A 23,432-nucleotide genomic window follows, 5' to 3' on the forward strand; every position below is an offset into this window, starting at 1 on the left:
TTCCCCAACTTGATATTTCTGTGCCCATGTCCCTCTAGCTGATGTCTGCCTTCCTTACCCCTAATCTAATCCTCTCCATGGGATCAAAAACAAAGTGACATTTGTTTTAGCCCTCTGTTTTCTTTCCCAATAGAAACTGTTCTGATGTCAGGAAATTTAAAAGCTAAGAGGAAAAAAATATAGGGTGGAAACCACATAACTAAATGCCTCAATAAATTATTTTACTATCAACATAAAGTAAGTCCTAGTCTCTTTTTAGCTAGTCTTTTTGAAGTTAATGCAGTATCTGTCTTACTCAAGGAAGAAATGACCCAAGGTCAGCCTGACCTTTTATTAACTTGAAAAGAATATATCAGCAACTAAGTCATTAAAAAAAGCCCATTCTGCCTTTTTCATTCATAGAACTTCATTAGGTTTATCTAAAATGTACTTGAAAAATAATCTAAATTTATCTCGCTCCAAGCAATTTAATTAGAATTCATTTAAATTCAGCAGAATACAGACATCATATTACATGTTGCACCTTGATTCATTTTATTTTTACTTTAAAGATGCTATGGAGTTATTGGCCCTGTGGTAATATATCCAAAATAATCCACTCCATGCATAAACTAACTGGTCCTCAGGAACACTAAGGACAACAAAAGGTGCACCGTAGTTAGGCATGCCACGCACGACTCTGACTTTAGTCTCTCTGGCAATGTGTGTGCTGGTGAGACAGGTACTTCAGTATCAGTTCACTTGCACTTCCAAATAAATATCTTTTTAGCTTCTCCCTTGTTTTCCATCAGACACACACAAATAAATGGGTCAATGAAGGATAAGAAATTATGTTCAGACTCTATTCAAATCACCTTTACAGTCACTATTAAAACTTTAGGAGTAAAACCGAAAACATAGGTAACAAAAGCAAAAATAAACAAGTAGGACTACATCAAACTAAAAAACTTCTGCATCGCAAAGAACACAATTGACAAAATGGAAAGGCAATCTTCGGATTGGGAGAAAATATTTTCAAACCATATATCTGATAAAGGGGGTTAATATCCAAAATATATAAGGAATTCACACAGTGCAAGAACAACAACAAAAAGCCAATTCAATTAAAAAATGGACAGAGGACCTGAATAGATACTTTTCCAAGGAAGACAATGAATGGCCAACAGTTATATGAAAAAGTGCTCAACATCAGTAATCACCAGGGAAATGCAAATCAAAAGCACAATGAGGTATAACTTCACACATGTTAAGATGTCTATTGTCATAAAGACGAGATACAAATATTGTCAAGGATGTGGAGAAAAGGGAACTCTCGTACACTGTTGATGGTAATGTAACTTGCTACAATCATTATGGAAAACATTATGGAGATTCCTCAAAATATTAGAAATCAAACTACCATATGAGCCTGAAATCCCACCTCTGGGTATTTATCTAAAGGAAATGAAATCGATATCTCAAAGAGATACCTGTACTCTTATATTTATTGCAGCATATTTCACAACAGCCACTACATGGAAACAACCTAAGTGTTCCTCCTTGGATGAATAAATGAAGAAAATGTGAGATATATATATGTATATATATATATGGTAGATAGATATAGATATATACATACATACATATATATATGATAGATATAGATAGAGATACATATATATATATATATATATATATATATATATATATACACGATAAAATGTTTTTACCCATAAAAAAGAAGGAAATCCTGCCATTTGTGACAACATGGATAAACCTGGAGGACATTGTGCTAAATGAAATACGTCAGACAGAGAAAGACAAATACTGTATGATCTCACAATACAATTTGATCTAAAAAAGTTGCACTCATAGAACCTGAGAGTAGAACAGTGGTTGCCGGGAGCTGGAGGGTGGAGCAAATGGAGAGATGTTGGTAAAAATCAGTAACTTTCAGTTATATGGTAAGTTCTGGGGATCTAATGTACAGCATAGTGATTATATTTAATAACGTGTTATGCACTTGAAATTTGCTAAGAGAGTAAACCTTAAGTGTTGTCACCGCCAAAAATGTGTGGTGATGGATCTGTTAATTAACCTAGTTGTGGTTATCATTTCACACTGTTGTACATCATCACACAGTACACCTTTAAAAAATCACGTACAATCAAAATATATACATTTTTTTTGTCAATCATACCTCAATAAAGCTATAAAAACAAACAAAGAAAATGTTTTAGAGTGTCAAGAGAACCAAGCATGGAGTTTGAAACTCTCTTGTTTAGGTATAGTTCACAATAACTAATGTTTCTGGAAATTGTTTTTCTGTGAATGAATAGACATACAAACTGAGATACAAGTGGTCTTAGTAACACTGTCTTAAAGAGTCTGGCAGCACATGGGTTCCGTGTAAGCACCACTGTAAGGACATGGACTTAGCTTATTTTCCAGGAGAGCTGCAGGACTATCTTTAGGGTTGTCGGTGATCATGTTCAATTTAATATAGCAGGCTATATGTTTCTATGATTCAAGAATCATAGGGGATATCAAGCGTCTTTTTCTTATATTTTCTTGATCCCAAGTTGCCTATAGCGGAGACATTCATAAGTAGGAGGTGAGCTCTCTGCCCTTTTGGTTTACCAGTGTGCAGAAGCTGTCATAATGCCTCAGCACTGTTCTCAGCCACCGGGCTGCATCACTGCAGCTTTTGTATCAAACGAGCATTAGATGGTTCCGAAAACATGGCATGGTGCTGTGGGGAGGTAGGTAGAAAACATACCTTTAGCAAAACATATTTTTAGAATGAATTAGAGTGTTTGTTTTTCAGTTCATAAAGTTTTACTTAATTTTCCTTTTAGTGAAACTTTAAAAAATTGAATGAGGCCATTCCCCCCTCCCCTTTTTTTTTTTAATTTGAAAGACAAAATCTTATTCTCATTTTTGGTATTTTGTCACAAACTCATTGGATGATTTCTGTGTCTTGGAAACATTGTTGTAGCTTCTACTAGGTGAGACAGGTGAGCTACGTGCAGTGTGTCAAAGATCTGAAATTACTTGCATTTCCCCAGGTCTTGACATGAAAGAAAAGGAAGGAAAGGTGTTTTATAAGTGGTTTCCATTGCAGGCATAGTAAGTGACTGTTTTCCCAGCAGTCCACATTGTAAAAAGGGCCCTGTCAAAAGGCAGACTAGACATATGGGGTGTACCTCCTTACTCTAACAGATTATTTCATAATGAGCTCCAGTAGGAGAATGGTGAGTGCACAGTGTAGATCACTGAAGATCACTTAAGTGACATGTTTTTTATTTTATTCTTATGAAAGTGTCAGTGGCTTTCCACAACTTGATTGCCTAAGATTGGTTTTTAGTCACAGCCTCAGCAGAGGCTCCACTCATTAGAACAGGCTAATCTCTTTTACGAAGAATATGAATTTAATGAGAAGGTTCATCTTCAGAACAAAAAATCAGTCTTGCACCGTTGGTTTGTAATCTGCCTGATGTTTTTGCTTGGCTTAATGTTTTTACCACAATACTTAGTTTTGGTACTTTTTAAAAAGTGGGAACATTTTGTACCTTATGGACCAAATTGAGTTGCCTTTTAAATTCATCAATTTAATATTGTTTTTCTTTCCATGAGCCCACTCCTGACTCAAGTCTTTTAAAATCTTCCTTAGATGGCCCTGACTCAAGAGCTCTCTCTCCTACCCATCTATCTTTCTGTCCTCTTCCATCTTAAAGGCAGCTGAGAATTTTTTTAGGATTTCTCATTTAAGGGCTTCCTTTTCTCCTAATTTCCTCTTCCTCCTTTAACCCTGAAGCAGGAGTGGCAATAATAGATTTTTGTTGTTGTTAGAATCATCCCCCTACAGTAGAAATTTCAACCGGTCAAATTTCTTCTCAGTCATTATAACATTTATTTGTAATAAATATCCAATTTTCATTTTTACAGAAGACCTCACCCACTGGAATGAATTAGGTCTAGCCTATGCTGCAAAAATTGAATATCGAGTTGTTTTTCAAGGCGATCTGTCAGAGGTACTGAGATAAAATTACTCCTTTATTGTCATATCCATGTAATGGCAATTAGAATCATCTTTTGATACAAAGAATGATGAAGGAAAATATCAGCTAGCCTCCACTCAGAGAATCCTTTTATGACTTTAAAGCAAAAGCCAAATATATTTGTCTTCTAAAATTAGGCAAGTCTTCCCTACTTATTTATCCTAGGTTTCCTGCATGTTCTTCCAAGTAAAAGGCATAATTGCTGCTCTCAATTTATTATACATTTTTCGAGCAGGTTTTAATTGTGTATGGAAGAGTTCAGCACTTAGTGGAATCTAATTTTCCAAGTTTGTTTTACTTCGAATACATTATACTTTGTGCATATAGATTTGGTAAATATGTGATAAAGTAATGGAATTTGACATGGGTCTTTATTTTAAAGGAGAGTGAATCACCAATCTACTTGCATGCTTTCTTTGTTTTTATTTATTCAATAGATTTTAAAGTTTGCCTTTTGGCCTCAGGGTTTACTACCATAATTCAAAATGCAAAGTTAAAAGCATTTTGTAATGAAAAATGTCAGTCATTTAAAAATGCATAAAGAAAGAAAACAACAACACAGTCTGCCTGAAAATGTCCTCACCTCTTTCCTATTCTCCAGAAGATGTTAGAAAATGTGAGAACTCAAGTCAGCGGTTTCTATTTAAAACTAAGATCTGTGAGTTTCATAACAGTCATTGAGTAAGACTATTTCTCATGACTTTTTTGCTTTCCCTCTCCAATTTTTGAAGGACAAAACTTCTTTAAACTTTCCAAATTTGGAATAAATTTATTAGTCAGAACTTGAGGAAATACATTTAGGATTCATGTTAGCAATGTCATAATGCAATCATATAGGTAAATGTAGATAATCAATAAAAGTACTGGTACTTCCAAACTGTACTAAAAGGTAATAAAAACTGTTTTTCTGACTATTTACCATCAGCCAGAAACTGTAGTAGGCAGTTTATATAAACCATTTCCTTTTGTCCTTTTAACAACCCTGTGATATATATATTATCCTCATTTTATAGGTAAACAAAATGGATCTCAGCTAGTTAGTAGCAGAATCAAGATCTAAATTCATTTTCAAAATGTGTTCTCATTTTATGATACCATTCTGATCCTCTGGAAGAGGATGACAAAAGTTTTACCTTCCAAGTCAATGATTAAAAATTTATCTTTTAAATCAGTTGTCTCCAAAGTAAATGCAAGATGATACCCTGGGATCTAGGAAGAAAATAATAGTGGTATTTTATACGTGAAAACTAAAAAACAAAAAACAAAAAACAAACAAAAAAACTTTAATTTTTATGTAGAAACAATAAAAAAGTAATTAAGCTTGGCTAATTTGTAATATATAAATTGATTCTGGTGCAATCACTCAACTTGAGATCAGATGGTTGAAATTTTATTTTTTAATTGATGTGTATTTTTAATTATCTTTTCTCTTTTTCTATTTTATTCCTTCCTGTCTTCATTCTTTCTTTTTCTTTTTAATGACAACTTTATTGAGCTGTAACTCACATACTGTACAATTTATCCACTTAAAGTACAACTCAATGGTTTTTAGTATATTGATATTAAACACTATACGGATATATGCAACTAACACCAGTCACTTTTAGAACATTTTATCACTTCACGAAGAAACCCTATACCTTTTAGCTATCACCTCCTCATCACCCTAGCTCTACAAAATTAGCTTTATACTTTTCGTCTCTATAGATTTGCCTCTTCTGGAAATGTCATACAAATGGAATCATGTAACATATCTTGTGTGACTGGCTTCTCTAGAGAGTCATGTGAAATTCTTTGACAGGTGAGTGTACATTCTGCCATCAGAGAGGTTCATGGTAGCCTCCTGACCTCACCCAGTTTATGTGGGTCTGATTAAAGGACTTAACAATTATATCACCTCAATAACTAAGCTTCAGAAAAAGGATTGTTAGCTTAAAAATAATTCCAAAATGTACCATAAATAAATAACAAATAATTGTCTCAATTGAAACTTCTCTTATTCTTATCTGACCTTTCTTCATCATCTGCATTGCAAAGTAAAATGAATGCAATGAAATTTAATCATAGGCAACAAAAGTATTAAGTGAAATTCATTATTGTCAATAAGACAATTTTAAATATGAATTGACTTCCACTTTTATTAAAAATGGAATTTGTTCTAAGTGTACAGTGTGCCTTAAAATATTATCTGACACAATGTTAGCAAGCAATTAAAAAATTAAGTAATCATAACATAAAGATAACTTCTGCAGTTTGTAGAGGGAGTGGGTTATGTTTAAAGTCATACAACTTATTACTTAAAAAATTCCATTAAATGTAATAATAACTGTGTAATTAGACTCACCTGGTAGTTTTTACTTGTTAATAAACGATCAAAATCCTTATACTACTGGAGAAATTCCTCTTCTTCCAGTCACTGTAAAGATGGCTGTATTACGTGAGAAAAATTAGATGGCAACAGACTAAAATACATTCTTCTGTTGACAAATCATGTTTGAAAGATGCATAGAAAGCCATGCTGAAGGTTGAAAGAAGCAAGGATTAGAAGACAGCAGCTCTGCAATATTTGGATGAAAGTACAGGTGTACCTGGCATACCTCAGTCAGAGGAGGATGTATTACAAAACTAGTGGAGTTTGAGGAGGCTGTACTAACCTAGGGAAATATACGGTTCTTCAATCTTGCCTCTCCTTGAAACTTTTTCCCCGTAGTAAAAGCAGGATATGGTTCTAACTAATGGAATGAGCAGAGAAATTTGGGAACATTAGAGCAGCAGCTTACTTCATAACCCTTGCCTAGAAATTCAAAATGATTCCCTACTGAATTAAAACTCTACACTTTAGGTTCTTCTGCTTCTTACTTCTCTTTTCCCATCTCTGCTATTATGATTCTCACTGGCCAGCCCAGTGATTCCTTGTGTTAATCTCTGCTTCCAAGATGGTACAGCATTCTCTTTCTTGGAATGACATGCCACCTTCCTAATACCAGATTACATCTCATCTATTGTTTATAACAAAAAAAGACTCAAAACTATGTTCTCCATGAAACCATTCCAGATTTGTGTTGTGTACTTTTAAAGACTGAAATTATCCCATTAACTTCTATCAATTTTATATAAATTCACTTTAGTATGCTTGAATTTTTACATTCTATATTCAAATAATTTCACTTATTTATTTTTCATACCCTTTTAAATTTCTTGGAGGCAGAAGCCATATATTCCCTTCTTATAACCTGTACCCAGCAGGCCTTGGCAAATGCTACTGACTAATGTATTTTTCTGTGGCTAATACCAAAAGCCACAGAGTGTGCACATAATAAGTGAGAAAACATTGCTAGCAACTCAGCTACCAAAGGGTTTAATCAAAAACATAGAAAGAATAGACTTTAAGGTCAAAGATACCAATCTCAAGAGTTGATTACATACCAGTATCTTCTAAAAGTAAGTCAGAATTATGGAGTAGAAGGTAATGTAAAGTTCATTATCTTAGCCTCAGTTCCCCAGAAAGTAGAGGCTTATGTGCTGCTACTTTACTCAGTCTGGAATCCCAGGGAGCAAAAGTGAGGAAGGGAGGGAGGGAGAGACAATACAAGGGCACAAGAGTGAGGGAGGAAGAATTTATCTGTCTCTTTAAGTTTTCTTGTGGCCAAATGCAATAATTCCCTTGCATTTCCTGGTTGCTGATGAGTGAGCACCAAATAGGTCTCTACCAGGTCTGGCCCCACCACATCAACCTAGAATATCCAGGGTAGAAGGCTCAAGGTACACAGGATGGATATGAGACAGGGGGCCACTGGCCTATGTCCGCATATGTTGGTGTGATCTGCGCAGAGCTGGTCATGGCAGCCACCATTGGAGCTAGAGTGAGTGACCAGAGACCCTGGAGATAGATGAGACCAAGAGGATTTGAAGGGGAGCAGAAGAGGTATCTTATACATGCACCAGTTGTAATATCCTTACTTTACATGAAGGAATTCAAGCCAAAGTTCGAGATGCCCAAGATTGTGGAGCTTAATTAGTGGGGCTTCCATCTCCCTATTTGGCAACTTTTCACTCTTCTGTGACACTTCTCTAGACATATAACATATCATATACATGAGCATTTGTGACTCATCCTCTCACACCAGCGCTTCATATGTCTCCTGCACTTAGTGCCTCGTAGACTCAGTGAAATATCGTTTAGAAGGGCTTCTTTGTGGCTTACTTGGTGTCTTCTAAACAACAACAACAACAACAGAAACTGATACTACAGAGCCAGAGAACAGATTCAATGCCATGAATACAGAATCTGAGGCAAAGAAATGCCAATTAATGTTAAACCTCTGGAGATATATCTTTACTTTTTGCTTAATCATCTTCTTCCACAGAAGTCTAGTTAATACTTAAATGTGATAAAAACTTTCAGCAAAGAGCTTACAGATGCCAAGGTCCTAACTTCTCAAAACGGGAATGAAAGAATGTAGTAGAACACACATTTTTCCCTCATTCAGGTGGTATTGTTTTTAGCCAAGGCAGTATGTATGCATGTTGAATTCATATGCTGACTCAGATCTGACATGATTTGCCAGGGAATAGTTATCAGAATGAAAATGTCTCTACAGAAGGTTATCATGCTTTAATTTAAGATGATGACATAATTACTTCACTCATGCTAAAGAATTACAAAGCAATATATTATGTAACTCTACGTTGAAATTTTTCATACCTTTTTAAAGGAACATAGTCTTATAACTAAGGGAAGAAAACAAAATTCAATTCATGTTTTATTTTAAATTTTATTATTTTGAAAATCTATCTTGTAAAACACAAGTTTATTCACAAGATTCTAAAGTCTATTTAACAGAACAAAGTGCTCATGGTAACGGTTATGTCAGTCTTTATAAATACAAGCTCTATTATAACAGGTATTCAGCTTCCCGCAGTACTCTTTTCCCTGAGACTCATGAATTTTTCATCATCTAGTCTTTCTGAATTTAAAGTGGATAGGATGTCCTTTTAAATGCATAAACAAAGATGAAAGTGTGTATCATAGTCTCCTCTCTATTTTTGCTTCTAAAATTATAGGAACTATGTATCCTATGTTAGAATGCATCTGGTGTGCTTTTTCATATACTACATGAATAACCAACAGTTCATTGTGTAAAATTCCATCCTATACCATTTTTAGCATCATTTTTGCAAAATAGCACCTTACCAGGCTTTTCAGAAATACATCCGAAAATAGCTTATTAATCTCAGTGTCTAACTGACAAATGGAATACAGTAAAAAGGAGGTTGTTTTTGTCTTTCAGAGCTAATAGTTTTTCAAGGTAAGATGAGCAGCCATCTTTCAAATCTTCTTTTCATTTATATGTATTTGTTCGTTTGTAAATTTGTTCATTCATTTATTCTGTATTTATTGAGCATCTATTTCCTGTCTACTTAGCAGCCCCTCAAGATGCCAGTGGCCAAGGGAGGCTTTCTAAAGAAGATGGCGGCTTAACATTATGAGGAGTTAGGTGAAGGGAAACCACAGATCTACTTTGGTGGTTAAATATGGAGGGGGAGAAAAAGAAGTTCAGAGGAATAAGACAACAGTAAATGAACTGAAAAGATTCTGAAGCAGAGAGAGTGCTAGGGAGAATAGTCTGTAAAACAAATCACCCAAAGGGTTTGCTCTGTGCTGAAAGAGAACAGAAGAGAATTTGATGAAAGGAAGATGGTGGAGGGAGTAAGGAGGTGGACTTAGCAAAGCGTCAACATCTATTTTTATTTATATTTTTATTCACTTTTTATTTTGCTTTAGTAACTAGTAACTTAGCTCAGATGTGCAGACCAAAATAACAGCTACAGAATCTAGCTCCCTATAGTTGGGAAAGGACTCATGAACTAATCTGATAAAAAGTCTCTCATTCTTTCCTGTTTTACAAGTCATGTTTATTAGCATGATGGATAAAACCATAATTTGCATCTTCTATCATACCAGCAGCAGCTGAATGACATGACCACTAATTAAAAGCAGAAATTGAATACAGCAGATTTGCTATTTTGTTCGGCTGAAGAAACAAGAATAGGCTTGTGTTGACCTTTTGTTGAAAGACATGCATTGCAGATATCTTGGTGGAAGAGTTTTTCATCAGTCAGTCTGGCTGCTTTTTTGTATTCACCTTCCCCAGAATATTTCTGGGAACCAGTTCCTTAGGTTTCTAGTACTGTGCTCTGTGCCCTCTGTGAGGACAAAGAGATTTCTTGTTTTGTTTTGTTTTTGTTTTTTGCTTTTTTGTTTTTAGCAGCAAAATGATGTTATAACATAGTAATTAAGAAGTTGGAACTTGGAATTATGTAATCTAGTTTCCATTCAAACTCTTCCCCTTGCTAGCTCTGTGACCTTGAGCTGGTTGCTTAACCTCTCTAAGCATCCGTGTGCTTACCTATAAAATAGAACAATAATAATACCTGCCTTCTATGGTTATTGTAAGGATTAAATAAGATAGTAGATATAAATCTAAACCCAAGACTTGGCACATAGCAAAAACTTATTAAATATGAATTAGTATTATTTTACCTTACCTGCCTCCATTTTAGAGTACGGAATTAGGGAACTCAGCTCCCAAATGTTGGCCTAGTAGCTCCCCAGTGACAAAGGCTGTGTCTTATTCATCTTTGCATATGTAGTGCCTGGCATGTAGAAGGCTGTTTCATAGTATTTTGGTATATATATATCAGAAGGTCTAAAGTTTAATTTTCTTATCTAAGTAATCTATCTTTTTTTTGTGTATGTGAGGCTTGATTTTGTTCAGGAAAGGCACAGGGTGCTGCCAAAGTTTCAGATACCGTGTGGTTACAATTAAGCACTAGAGCACTTACAAGGTCAAAGCAGAAGTGTTCAGCCTTCTTTTCCCAAGGAGACTCACTCCGTATGCAGCATTCTCCAGCAGACATACTCAGCATCAGGAGCAACTCTCTGGTGTATTAGCTATAACTCTCCCCATTTCTCTTTCACTTAAGGATGTAAGTTATTATGCAAATAATCAAAAGTGACCCAATGAAAGGATAATCATGCATCTAATCTAAATTAATTTTAAATCATTTTACATATTATTATTTTGACCATAATTGTTATTGTGTTATGTGGTGATTAAATCAAATTTACTCAAAGAATTCTCTGACTTCTTCACATTTCTTCAAAGTCAACACTTTTCTTTCTCACACTCTGTCCACTATTCACCACTATTCCCTTCTCGAAATTCTCACCCCTGGGTTGCCGTGACACCAGTATTGCTCTGGTATTTTTTACTCAGCAAAAACTGATCTTTCAAAGGCTGATGATGACTACAGATCATCCGCCATCTTTTTAATATTACAACTATTCGCTCCATGAAAGTCTTTGTTCCCTTGGTTTCCTTAGCACTAAGAACTAACCCGGTCTTCCACTTCTGACTCCAGTGATATGCCTCTTCTTTCTCTCCTATCCCCAATCTGGGGATTCCCCTAAGGATTTCCCTGGGCCCTCTTATTCTCATGCCTATTCTCTCCTCCTCGGTGATATCTATTAACAGTACTTTAGCCATCACTCTTATGTATGTAACTTTCCATATTTATCTCCTAATTGACCTCTCTATCCAAATCTGATCCCATGATCCTAAAACTGTTGGATCATTTGAAAGTTCATCTAGCAGCTCAAATTCAATATATCAAAAATATTTATCTTCCCACTAAAACCAACTTTTTATCATGATTTCTTTAACTTTTTCATTTTTTAATTACAGTTGACATTCAATGTTATATTAGTTCCAGGTATACACTAAGGCGACTAGACATTTATATACCTTATGAAGTGATTACACCGATAAGTCTGGTATTCCCCTACCACCATACATAGCTATTATAATGTTATTGACTATATTCCTATGTTATACTTTACATCCCTGTGACTATTTCATAAACTCCAGTTGGCACTTTTTAACCCCTTTACCTTTTTCACCCATCCCCTTAACCCTCCTCCCACCTAGCAACCATCAGTTTGTTCTTTGTCCCTATTATGATTTTTGTTAGCGAATATCTAACACTTCTCTTAGGCCGTCTTGAAAACCTTTGAGTAAATTCTGGTACTTCTCTTGACCTCTGCCTTTCAAAAAAAAAATTATTATTATTCTTTTATTACAACCAAGTCATTCAGGGTTACCTAGGCCTACCTCAGCACTGTCTCTGAATTGCTCCATTTTCTACTTCTTCTAAATGGTATTGCTCAGTTATAGATGCCATGAAAAACATTGTACGAGCTTTACAATCTGGTGAAGGGTAAACAGAAGATGTAGAAGCAAGAATTATAATACGATGACACAGATGTAAAGAAGGTGCATCCCGGAGAAGAGAGGGCGGGGAAGACTACTCAAAGGGGATGACAAAACGCCAGATCTTGAAAGATGAATGGGAGTCAGGCTGACAAAGGCAGGATGAACACTGTGGAAATAATATGTGCAAAGGAATGCAGGCAAAGAAGACCACTGACTCATTGTTGAAGTGCAAGTAGCTCTGCAGGGCTAGAGTTCTGGCTTTGTGGGGGAATCAAAATGGGGGGAGTAGGAGGAGGTAATTCTCCAGAGGTGACAGGAATGGAGAGAGGGCACTTAGGCCCTTGTTCAGTTATCTCTTTCTGCCTCACAAACCACCGAAAACTTCATGCCTTAAAACAACAGCAGGTATCGATTATCCCTCCCAGTCCTGCAGTCTCGGGGGATGTTTCATCTGTGTTCCACGTGACACAGGCTGATATGGCTCCACGGGGGCAGAAGGATCCAGGGTCCTCATTCACAAGTCTGGTGTTTCAGCTGAGGTGCTGGTGGCTGGAAGGATCTCTCTCTTTTCACATGGCTTCTCAATATTTATTAGTCTAACTCAGGGTTTTATACACGGAAGCTGAATCCTAAGAGGACAAAATATGGAAGCTACAAAGCTTCTTAAAACTTAGGCCCAGCTCAGCTTCCAGAAAAGGAGAAATCGACTCCACCTCCCACTGGGAGGAGTCGCGTGAATGTAGAGGGAAGGGAGGAAATGTTGGCAGCCATCTTTGTATGTGGTCTACCACAGGCCTTACACATCACTGCATCATTGTAGGATTTTAAGCAGCAGACTGACATTTTAAACTTACATGTTTAAAAATATCTCTTTGACTCCTTTATAGTGATTGAATTCATGGCTTGGGGGCCGGTACCTGAAAACAGAGCAACCAATGAGAAGTCTATACCAACACATTACAGGTCAACCTCAGGAAAGTCTTTCCATGGACCCACATGCCTTGCCCATTTTTCTTCCTCATGGAAAGAAAGGCAATGAACTAAATGTGATGGATACCTTTCTCTCTCTTTTTTTTTTTTTTTTTTTTTTTTTTTTTTTTTTTTTGAAGCAAGATATTACCAAGGTATCTGCCCAGGACTCTGTGCTCCTTTCAGAAAGATAGATTCACATCTACTGTGGGGGAGGAAATATGTTAATAGTGCAAATCCTCTCTGCCTAATGTTTTTGTTTGTTTGTTTGTGTGTTTTTAGAGCTTCTACTACTTGCTTATTTTATATAGCTGTTTCTATAAATAAACCAGGAAAGTCAGACGAGACTTTTGGGCAAGGCAGGAGCCTACTTTGTATTTCCAGAGGCTCTTCCTGTATCAAAGCTTGCAAGTATATGTGACTGTAAAGCCCATGCAAAATGAACCGCTTGGCTCTCGCCTCCGGTCCCCACTACAGTGGCCTCTAGGGCCAGTGCCTATGCGGAAGCCACAGAAATATTTACAGATCTTGAAATGTTTCATTTGAAGTGATTATCTTGGTCACTAAATTTTCTTCATGAATAACAGTTTTAATGTGTAAGTATTTGTAACTTAAGCAGAGGAGAGCCTATACTGGTGCTTATTAATGTGTCTTAGAGCAAACTGATATCCCAAATCCAGGAATGGAGAGGAGATGGTCCTTCTGGATTTTCAGGGGTTTGTACAACCCCTTCGTTCAAGTGTTCCAGATCTAAAATTTCTCTCTATAAAGAAAACAGTCTCTGTTATTGGTATAAGAGCCTGAGGATAAGGTTGGGATATGATCCCCCTTGGTCGGTGTTCAGGTCCTAACCAAGTTTTTGAACACTTAGCTCATGCCATGGTGGGCATCAGGATGATGTTAATTATCCACACTTCTGGAATGCAGCAGCTGGAAGCCAGGATCACTCGAAAAGAGTTCATCTCAAATTTTAGTTTGACCACTGCCTAGTTATGTAACTGCAAACAAACTCCTTAACCGCTCTAAGCTTTGGTTTCTTTCCTTGTTAAACTTCAGCAACAATTGTATCTTCCTCACAGGACTGCTGTGACGGATTAAAAGAAATACTGTTTATTGCACTTAGCCCAGTGACTAGCACAAACACTCAATATATTCTAACTTATTGTTTTAACAAACTTCCTGCTGATCTTTGCTTTGTTTCTCTTTATTATCCAGGGAGATGTTAATCTCTGTGGCTCTGGGCCAAGTGTTATCCCTCCTTATTTGTGGCATTGGTTTGACCAGCAAGTACCTGTCAGAAGATTTCCATGCCAATACACCGGTCTTCCAGAGTTTCCTCAATTACATCCTTCTCTTCTTGGTCTATACCACCACACTAGCTGTTAGACAAGGTAAGCATGCAGATGCACTGGAAATATAGCTTGGTTTCTCTTTTACAAACATCTAGAATGATGAGCCATGACTGGATAACTTTTTTCACTTATAGACAATTCGAAACTTCAAAACTCACATTTCTATTTTACAGTCATACAGTAAACAAAATGAATGCATAAATCACAAAGAAGCATAACTTGTGTGAATTCAGTGGGAAGCAGAAAATGCATGTATAGACAGAAATGTACAACTGCTCACTGTTTGAATTCCTGTTAACATTCCTTGTACCCCTCTGTGAATTTAAATAGAATGCTTCCCCAGAACCTGGAACAGGCAGATGCAGCTGTTCTAAATAATGCTAGCCCTGAGAAATTCAAGGGGATTACAGACAAATATATGTTCTTTGGGAAAGCGTCACAGGAAAGATAAAAATAGTAAACACAACTCTAGTAATAGCAAAGGGGAAAAGAAAGAAAACTACCACAAACGGCCAGGTGAGATGTTCTGTCTAAACTTAAAATAGCTAAAGCAATAAAGCAAGTCCTCTGAGTCAATGCAAGAAGAACTTTTTAAGGGGCTGTTGCCATCTTTGGGGTATAGCTCTATAGGGCATACCTCAGAGCCTATGATTATCACTGGACTGGAGTATACACTTTTATCTATGACCCAGAAATAGCCAACAGTTTTCCCCCAGTAGTAACTGTTGACTGTAAAATATGCACTAAAAAATAATCATAAATAGCTTTGAAGACAATTATATACCTAAATAATAAATAAGGATACATGAAGAGCTGTATACATCAATTGTAATAGTCATACTTTTTGAAACTTTTATAAGAGCCGTATGTCAGTATTTGGTTTTCACATTTCTTTATTTAGATCGTTGTCCAGAATAATATTGCTTAATTATAATGATTAGCCCACTACTAGAGTTCATCTTAGAGGGAGAATAAAAATGAGTACGTTGAGAATAAATTCCAGTTTACCATTGAATTCGTTTTAAAGTATTGGAGATCATTTTATTTTCTTCTCAAAAATATGTGTTATCAGTGCTTGCTTTAATTAGCCCAGTACAAGGAGTATAAACAAGAATAAGATTAAATTTAAGACAATTTTGTAAATATTTTCATGTTACAAAAAAAGAAAAAAGAAACAGAAAAGTGGTAAATTTATTTTCCCTAGAGTTCTAGAACCAAATATTCCAGACTATGAGGTAATGAATTGTAACTAGTCTTTGGGTTCTCAGCCATCTTACTTTCTAGGAGTCCAGAAATTTAACAAAAACCTGCATCAGGACAAAAGCAAAATCAAGCCATTCTAAGAAACAGAATAATTTCACAGTCACAGAGACAGAAAAATTTAGAAATAATGTAGCAAAAGACTCAAGGTTAATAATAATACTTTCTATTGAGTCTTTATAATGTACCAAGCACTATACATGTGAAATCTCTCTCTTATTCCTTCAATGAAAAGAAATAGGTATAATTATCCAAAATTTTATAAATGAGAAAACCGGAGCTTAGCCAGCATTAGGAACCTGCTCTGGGCTATAGAACTAGGCTGTGTGCCTTCCTGGGCCACCCTGCCTTCTTCCGTATGAGGTCCAGAGGAGGCAAGAGGAGGAAAGAGAGATACTTTTGAACAAAAGGAGGGTTTTTTTTCCCTTGAATTTCAAAACCCTGAGTAAGAAACCAGCCCTGGGTTCAAGGTCTAATGAGGCACACACTGAAGTCAAGAGGATGTGGTTGCAGATTTGGGGGTGGGCAAGGGAGAGGCACAACTGGAAAGAGGCCAAGGACTAGGAGCAGCAAGGACTCTGGCAGCTCTTTGGGAAGAAGACTGAAAAGGGCCTAAGGAAATTCTGTATTTCCCAGTCAGCAATGAAGAGAATCAATTTTTGAAATGCCCAGTCTGGAGATTTTTAACCATTTCCTCAGATAATCGCTAAATCTGCTGACATGTCTTTATTTGGATGTTTACGCAGAGTGTTTGTTTGTTTGTTTTAATCTTCATCTTTAGAAGTTTTAATAGGCTGGCATTACGCTCACATCTGGAAATTGGCATAGTAATTGCATTAATTTTGTGTAGGCTGATTCACCACTATGTTCTAGAAACATAATAATCTGTTTCCTCAGGCACCTCAAGATTTGAGAGGGAATGAACAACAGAGGAAAGAGAAGAGGGTGAGACATCTGGTGTGAGCAGGGAGGCGCTCTCATAGCTGTAATTTCCCCTCCTTTCCCAGTGCGCCTGACCATGCTCTCTGAGAGGGCTGCAGATTAGACGGAGCCTGATGGAGGCGGGGCAGCCTGAGCGAGCTCAGCAGAGGGTGGGGACCCTGAGGAGAGGGGTGACCCGCAGGATGCCATCGAAGGGAGCTTCTCTTTCCCTGGCAGGGAGGGTGGCTTCTTAAAATCTGCTGAAATTTCTCCACTCTGAATAAGACTGTCAAACAGATCATCCATCTGTTGGCTTGAGGAATCATTTTCCTTCTTCACCTGCTGTCTGAGTGGCTGGTTCATGGCTTCCTCATACCCAGGTGGCGTCTTCCCAATTTTCCCAGCACAGTCATCACCTGCCCTGTTGGGCCATCATATTAATTTGATGCCACTTTAGGCCACATAACAAGTTGTACTTGGAAACATGTCTTTAATCAAATCTTTTTTTATAATTTTAATCACACAACTTCTAAACATTTATAATTGTTACATGTGAACATAATGTGATGCATGCAAGAAGCCCTTCAAAGCATTACAGGTGATATGATAACAAAAGCCTTATGGAAATTTGACTTCAAAGTTATACTGTATTCTCTTTATCAAATTTGCTAGATCAACAATCAAAGACTCTGAAGTAACAGGTTTCAGTAGAAATTCCAGCATACCTCCAGTTCAAACTAGAGTTTTAAACTTATCCATGATCATTTAGTAGTCCCTACAAAAATGGGAGTGCTATCCTACTTTAAAAAATTGTATCATGTTTAACAAGTTTTAAGTCTAGCCCTGTCATTAATTGGAAATAGGTTTTTATTCCAGATAGTTCTAAAATTAAAACAAAACAAAACAAAACAAAACATAACTTGTATTCGTACAAAGAACGTCAATAATAAATTTTGTAGAAAAAAGTACTTCAAAAAAGTAGTTCCATTGACATTGTATCAAGATAGAGAATGTGGGTAAGATTTAGATAGCTATTACTTCAAGGTTCATTTTAACCACCCTGAGAAGTTATTCAGGCAATTAAAATGTACCCACAGAAATAATGCCTGAAACCCAAACTCATGCTGTATGCACAAAGTAGGGCTTCAGGGATTATAAAGAAAAACTCAGTCCTCCTTCTGTGTGTCTTTCCTTTACTCTCACACTACTGTCACACTTACAACACCGAGAAATTCTGCAACACCAGCTAGGTGTCTTCAATTCTGACACTCTCGACCTGGAGTTAGTGTTATATCCCAAGGTTAAGGACTCATTCCCACAAGATTGCTTCTGACCGATAGGCAACGAATAGGAAGTTCCCCCAACCTCCTCCTTGGGCTTTGTTAATTTTCTAGAGCCTCTCACAAGACTCAGGAAAACACTTTACTTACTATTAACAAGTTTGTTATAAAAGGATACAGACGAACACCCACATAGAAAAGACGCATAGGGCAAGGTATGTGAGAAGGGGTGTGGAGCTTCCTTCCGTGCCCTTTCTGGGCACACTGTTCTTCCAGCACCTCCACATGTTCACCAATCCCGAAGATCTCCAAACCTTGTACTTTTGGAATTAGTATAGAGGCTTCTTTACTTAGGCATAATCAATCATTAACTCTATTTCCTTCCACTTTCCCCTCTCCGGAGAGTGGGGAAGTAAGGCTGAAAATTCTAAGCTTCTAAATCATGGCTTGGTCTTTCTGGTGACCAGTTCCCTATCCAGGAGCCCATCAAGAGTCACCTCATTAGAACAAAAAACATTCCTATTACCCTGGAAATTCCAAAGGATTTAGGAACTCTGTGTCAGGAACCAGGGTCAAAGACCAAATAGTAGAACAAAAGATGCTCCTAGTGCTCTTCTCACTTAGGAAATCACAAGAGTTTTAGGAGCTTTGTACCGGAATCTGGGGGGTAGAAAAACACACATACGCACACTCACACGCATGCACGCACGCATGCACGCACACACACACGATATATTCTATTATTTCAATATAGCTAGGAAAGTAAAGAGAAGCTTCCAAAACTTAATGATTTGTCAAAGAAATTCTTAAAGGAAAACTCTTCTCCACATTCACTTTTTTCTTAAAATTTCATATAATGCTAGCTGAAATTAGGAAGCAGAGAAACACAAAATGCAAAGACTCTAAACAAGAAATAAAAAACAGACTGGGGTCCAACCAAAGCTTATCTTATTTTTGCATTTGTGTTGTAGAAGCAAGGCATGTAATGAGTTTTTTTAAAATAAAGGTGAAAATAGGGTACATTTCTTATTTAAAAAGTCATCAAACTTTTTGCCCATGAGCTTCTCTTAGCAGGTATTACAAGAATCCTGCTGCTTCTCAGAACTACTTTCAGCAGTTCTTAATAATAAATACCCATTATTCTTCTTTGGGCAATTTTCAACTCCTGAATGTATATAAACCACATGGTCAATAATTCCCTCCTCTTTTTTCCTTTTGCCAATTTTTGTTAGTTCTTGTCTTTCCAATTCTCATTATTTTCACATTGACAATTTACTCAGTGGTGGGAGGTAAGGATTATGGGACAATTGAGTAGTACATGTATTTTGCTCTCCAGCAAATTCTTGAAACATAGACATTAAAATATTTATTGAGTTTTTTATACATTTCTTTGTGTCAGTGTGTAAATTAGAAACAAGTCTCTAATAGTACTAAAAGAGCACTCATAAAAATATCACCATGTGTAATCCCTTTGGTTATAAGTCTAAAGAGAGAATACTGAAAAGTAAATGCATGCCTTACTTTTAATGAGAAGTATTTTCATTTCGAACATTGAATTCCAGAAGACAGAAATCCTAAGTGGGGAGGTATTTTAAGCACTTACTCTCTCCCAGTCCCAGATCCCACCATGTTCTTTTTCCCACCCAGAGCTTTCAAGTAAGGCAGGAGAGATGAGAGAAATATATTAGGACGGCAGACTTGTCTACACACAACAGATGGATGCAACTCATGTCCCAATGGTCCAGTCCCACAGCCCTCGGCATTTCGAATGAATGTTCTTCTCATAATCTGTGCCAAAAAAGGTATTCCTCTTTTTGGTGGTGGCTGGGGAAGTATTAATCAGAAGGTAATTGTTGCCTCTTCCAACCCGAGACAGGCTTCACATTTGTTCTTTGCAGACACACTGCACTTCTCACAACTACGTAGGCTCAATTCTCAATTACCAATGTTGCAAGATTTAAAATATCTCTTAATCAGAAGAATTGTAGGGCTTCATACAAAATAATATTGACCTCTCAGAGAGCCACACGAGGTCAAAAAAACTCAAGTATCTGGCATTTCACAGAGTATTAGACCCAAGAATCACTTGAAGATCTTGCCTCCTCAGTTCTGTTAATATTGTTCTGCCTGTGCATCTTTGCTCCTTGCCCTTTTTTTGTCATTTTCTTTGCCGTTTACCATAGGACATCAAAAATATAAGCAAGGGCAGTGAAAAAGAGTTAAAGCAGGATCCAGGATCCAGGATTTTCTCAGAGTAAAGCCCAAGTTCTTTTTGCACACAACTCAGTTTCTAATGACCTTGACTAAGTCATTTAGAAGGGATTGTTAATGGGTTGGCAGAATAAAAAAAATGCTTGACCAAGGTAAATACTGAATTATAACTCCCTTAGGAGTGATGGGGGAAATATTGTTGTCATTCACCTAAGTCTGGTGAGGTAATGTTCACTAGAGCCTCTTAAAAAAGTCTCCCTTGTGGGAAATCACTTGGCAAAAACCTCCATTCCTATTCCTGTCAGGTTGCATTTATTTTTACTTCCAAAAAGATTGAAAGTTTTAGTCCCCATAGTATGGAAAGGTTGTACCTCAGGAATTTCTGAGATTTTTCCTCAGTGGGAACTGTGCTTGTGTTACTCTGGGAAGGAGAAGAAAAGGGGGTTGAAGGTCATCTAAAAGCATGCTGGGAAATTGGCAGAGAAAAATCACAAGAGAAAATTAGAATCCAGTTCTAGCAAAACTGTCTGTCAGTATATGGAACAACTAGAATTCTCATGTACTGCTATTGGGAATGCAAGATGATACTGACACTTTGGAAAATATCTTGGCAGTATCTCATAAAGGTAAACATACACTTAACATATGATTCATCAATCACATTCTTACAGGAGAAGTGAAAATATATTGTCCACACAAAGAACTATATGCAAATGTTCATTGCAACTTTATTTACAATCTCCAAAACTGTAAACAACCAAATACTCATCAACTTGTGAAAAGATAAACTTTGTGGTAACTTCATACAATGCCATATACTCAGCTATCAAAAGGAATAAGGTACTGATACATGCAATAGTATGGATTAATCTCAAAAATATTATGCTATGTGCAAGAAGCCAGACACGAAAGCTTACATACTTTACAATTACATAATGCTTAGAAATATGATATTCTGAAAAAAGGTAAAACTATTTAGATCAGTAGATAACTCAGTAGTTGCCAGAGCCTGGAGGTTGTAGGAGATCGACTCCAAGGGGACACAAGGGAGCTTCTGGGGTGATAGAAATGTTCTATGTATCTTGATTGTTATAGAGGTAACATGACTATATACACTCACCAAAACTCTTCAAACTGTACACTTACAAGGGCTGAATTATATTGTATGTAAATTATGCTTTAATATGCCTGACCAAGGGGCAGGAGCTAAGAATTGACCATCCACTATCACAATGTGGTTGCCACGATGAAATAATGTATCATTGGGCTCGGTTTCCAACATGTAGCTATTTCCTCAGTCACTTTCGGATATTAAGAAGCACCATTAAAACTTCCTTCTTCACTATGGCATGCTTTCAGACCACAATAATGAGTATAGTTTCCTCCCAAAATGTACCTATTCCAAAGAATTTGCTAGTGGGACAGGAACTATTATTGATCAAGTTCACGATCCACTAAACAATGCCAAAGTACACACATTCCATACACTTACAGTGCTTACAGTGAATTTGCACCAAATCAAGTCTCCCACAGTCTTAATCAAACTTATTGTATCCAACAGTGCATGTCCTGTTTGTGCTAAAATGGATGAATCTCAAAGTGATACCTTACCCAGAACTTTCAATATCACCTAGCAGAGAAACGACTTTTAGATTGAAAGAAAATTACATGAATATGTAACAACATCTTCTCTTAATGAATCCTCAAGTAAACTACACACACACCCACATACACACTTTATATATCCTTCATTTCCCACCATATACTTTATTAATGGATGCTCTCTGAGTCTTTCATTTCAAACAGCATATAAGCTTGGAGGGAAGTATTGTCTCCCTGTTTTATCTGGAGTCCATGTTGGCTGTTAATTCTGAAAACCTTTAAGCATTCATCTCTCCATGCTGAGAGCTGGCATAGAGCAGTACTCATTCCTGGCACGCTCTAGCATTCATGTGGGAGATTGAAGGGTGGTTACAAGATGATAACTGTATTGCCTGAAGGAGATAAGTCCCCTTCTGCCAAAATAGTGCTTTGTATGTAATTAGTGTAAAAATTCAGAGGAATAGAGTTTATCCTTACAATCATCTTTCTCATTAAAAAAGAATCATAATGGAAGAACAAAGCAGTCCCTGCAGTGAATGGAATTGCTTTCCCTAAGTTTTCATTAAATCAAAGGCTCAGCAGTTGGCCATCTTGCAGACACCAGTGCAGTCTGCTGCTGCATGAGAGTCGCAAGGAAAAAATATGAGGCAAACGATTTTTTTTTCATTCACAGGATTAGAATCGCGTTGTGATAATCTGTGGATCAGAATTCCCTGTCTATGCAATTTTTGAGCATCTGGTTTCATTGGTGGCCTTTTCTGAGATTTTTGAGGACCAGGAAGAGGATCTTGTAACTCACCCAATTTAAATGTAATGCTTGCAAATAGCGGGTTCTGATTATAAGTCGAAGTGACTAGACTCCTTGAGCGATCTATATGAGGAAAAAAAAATAGAGGAAATTGACTTCCAAGTAAAAGAAAATACAATCAGACTCTATGTTTCTGACCATTTTTTAGTATTTGACATTTCTATGAAAGAGAATGAATATTTCTTTTACCTTTAACTATTAATTAGCCATGTCTAATAAAAGATCTATCTTTAAGAATCATATTTAGGAATTATTACCTAAGTTTACTAAATTAAAATATAATTTTAAACAATTAAGATTAGACTTTTTGTGTTTCTCAATTTAATCAAAATTCAAGAGCCATTGAGTCGGACTGGTAAGCTTCCATAACTTGTCTATATTGTATTTCTTCATTCTGTAAGTCAAGATAATAATAATAACTGGTTTACAGGTTATTTGTGGACTAAATAATGTATTTGGAAAACTTTCACTATGTCAAGTGTAGAGAAAACATGAATATGATGTGTCATCATCGGCATTATGTTTGCTCAATAAATATTGATTCTCCTCTCCAGCAACTTGAATTTTATACATGTAACACTTAATTTGAATAAATTCTACCATGAGGATCCTGAAATTCATTAGCCATCTTCCAGCATTGATAGTCTCTTTAACTTGTCTCTGGATGTCAGAGTAGGCACAGGTATGGTTCATAGAGGGATCAAAAAGAAGAG

General features: G+C 36.6%; 1 protein-coding gene across 2 annotated transcripts in view; it reads left to right on the forward strand.

Annotated features, from left to right (window-relative positions):
• SLC35F1 (solute carrier family 35 member F1) overlaps positions 1-23,432 on the forward strand; it is a 345,733-nt gene that overhangs the window by 198,008 nt on the left and 124,293 nt on the right. For both annotated transcript variants that reach the window (XR_001597951.2, XM_016153574.2), the window contains exon 2: positions 14,501-14,676. Coding sequence is in view for 1 of the 2 variants with exons in the window: in XM_016153574.2 (XP_016009060.1) it covers positions 14,501-14,676 (176 nt within the window). In the remaining variant the exon portion in view is untranslated. The remainder of the gene's footprint in view (positions 1-14,500; positions 14,677-23,432) is intronic.

Source organism: Rousettus aegyptiacus, unplaced genomic scaffold (genome assembly GCF_014176215.1).
Source record: "Rousettus aegyptiacus isolate mRouAeg1 unplaced genomic scaffold, mRouAeg1.p scaffold_m13_p_1, whole genome shotgun sequence".
Taxonomy (NCBI): domain Eukaryota; kingdom Metazoa; phylum Chordata; class Mammalia; order Chiroptera; family Pteropodidae; genus Rousettus; species Rousettus aegyptiacus.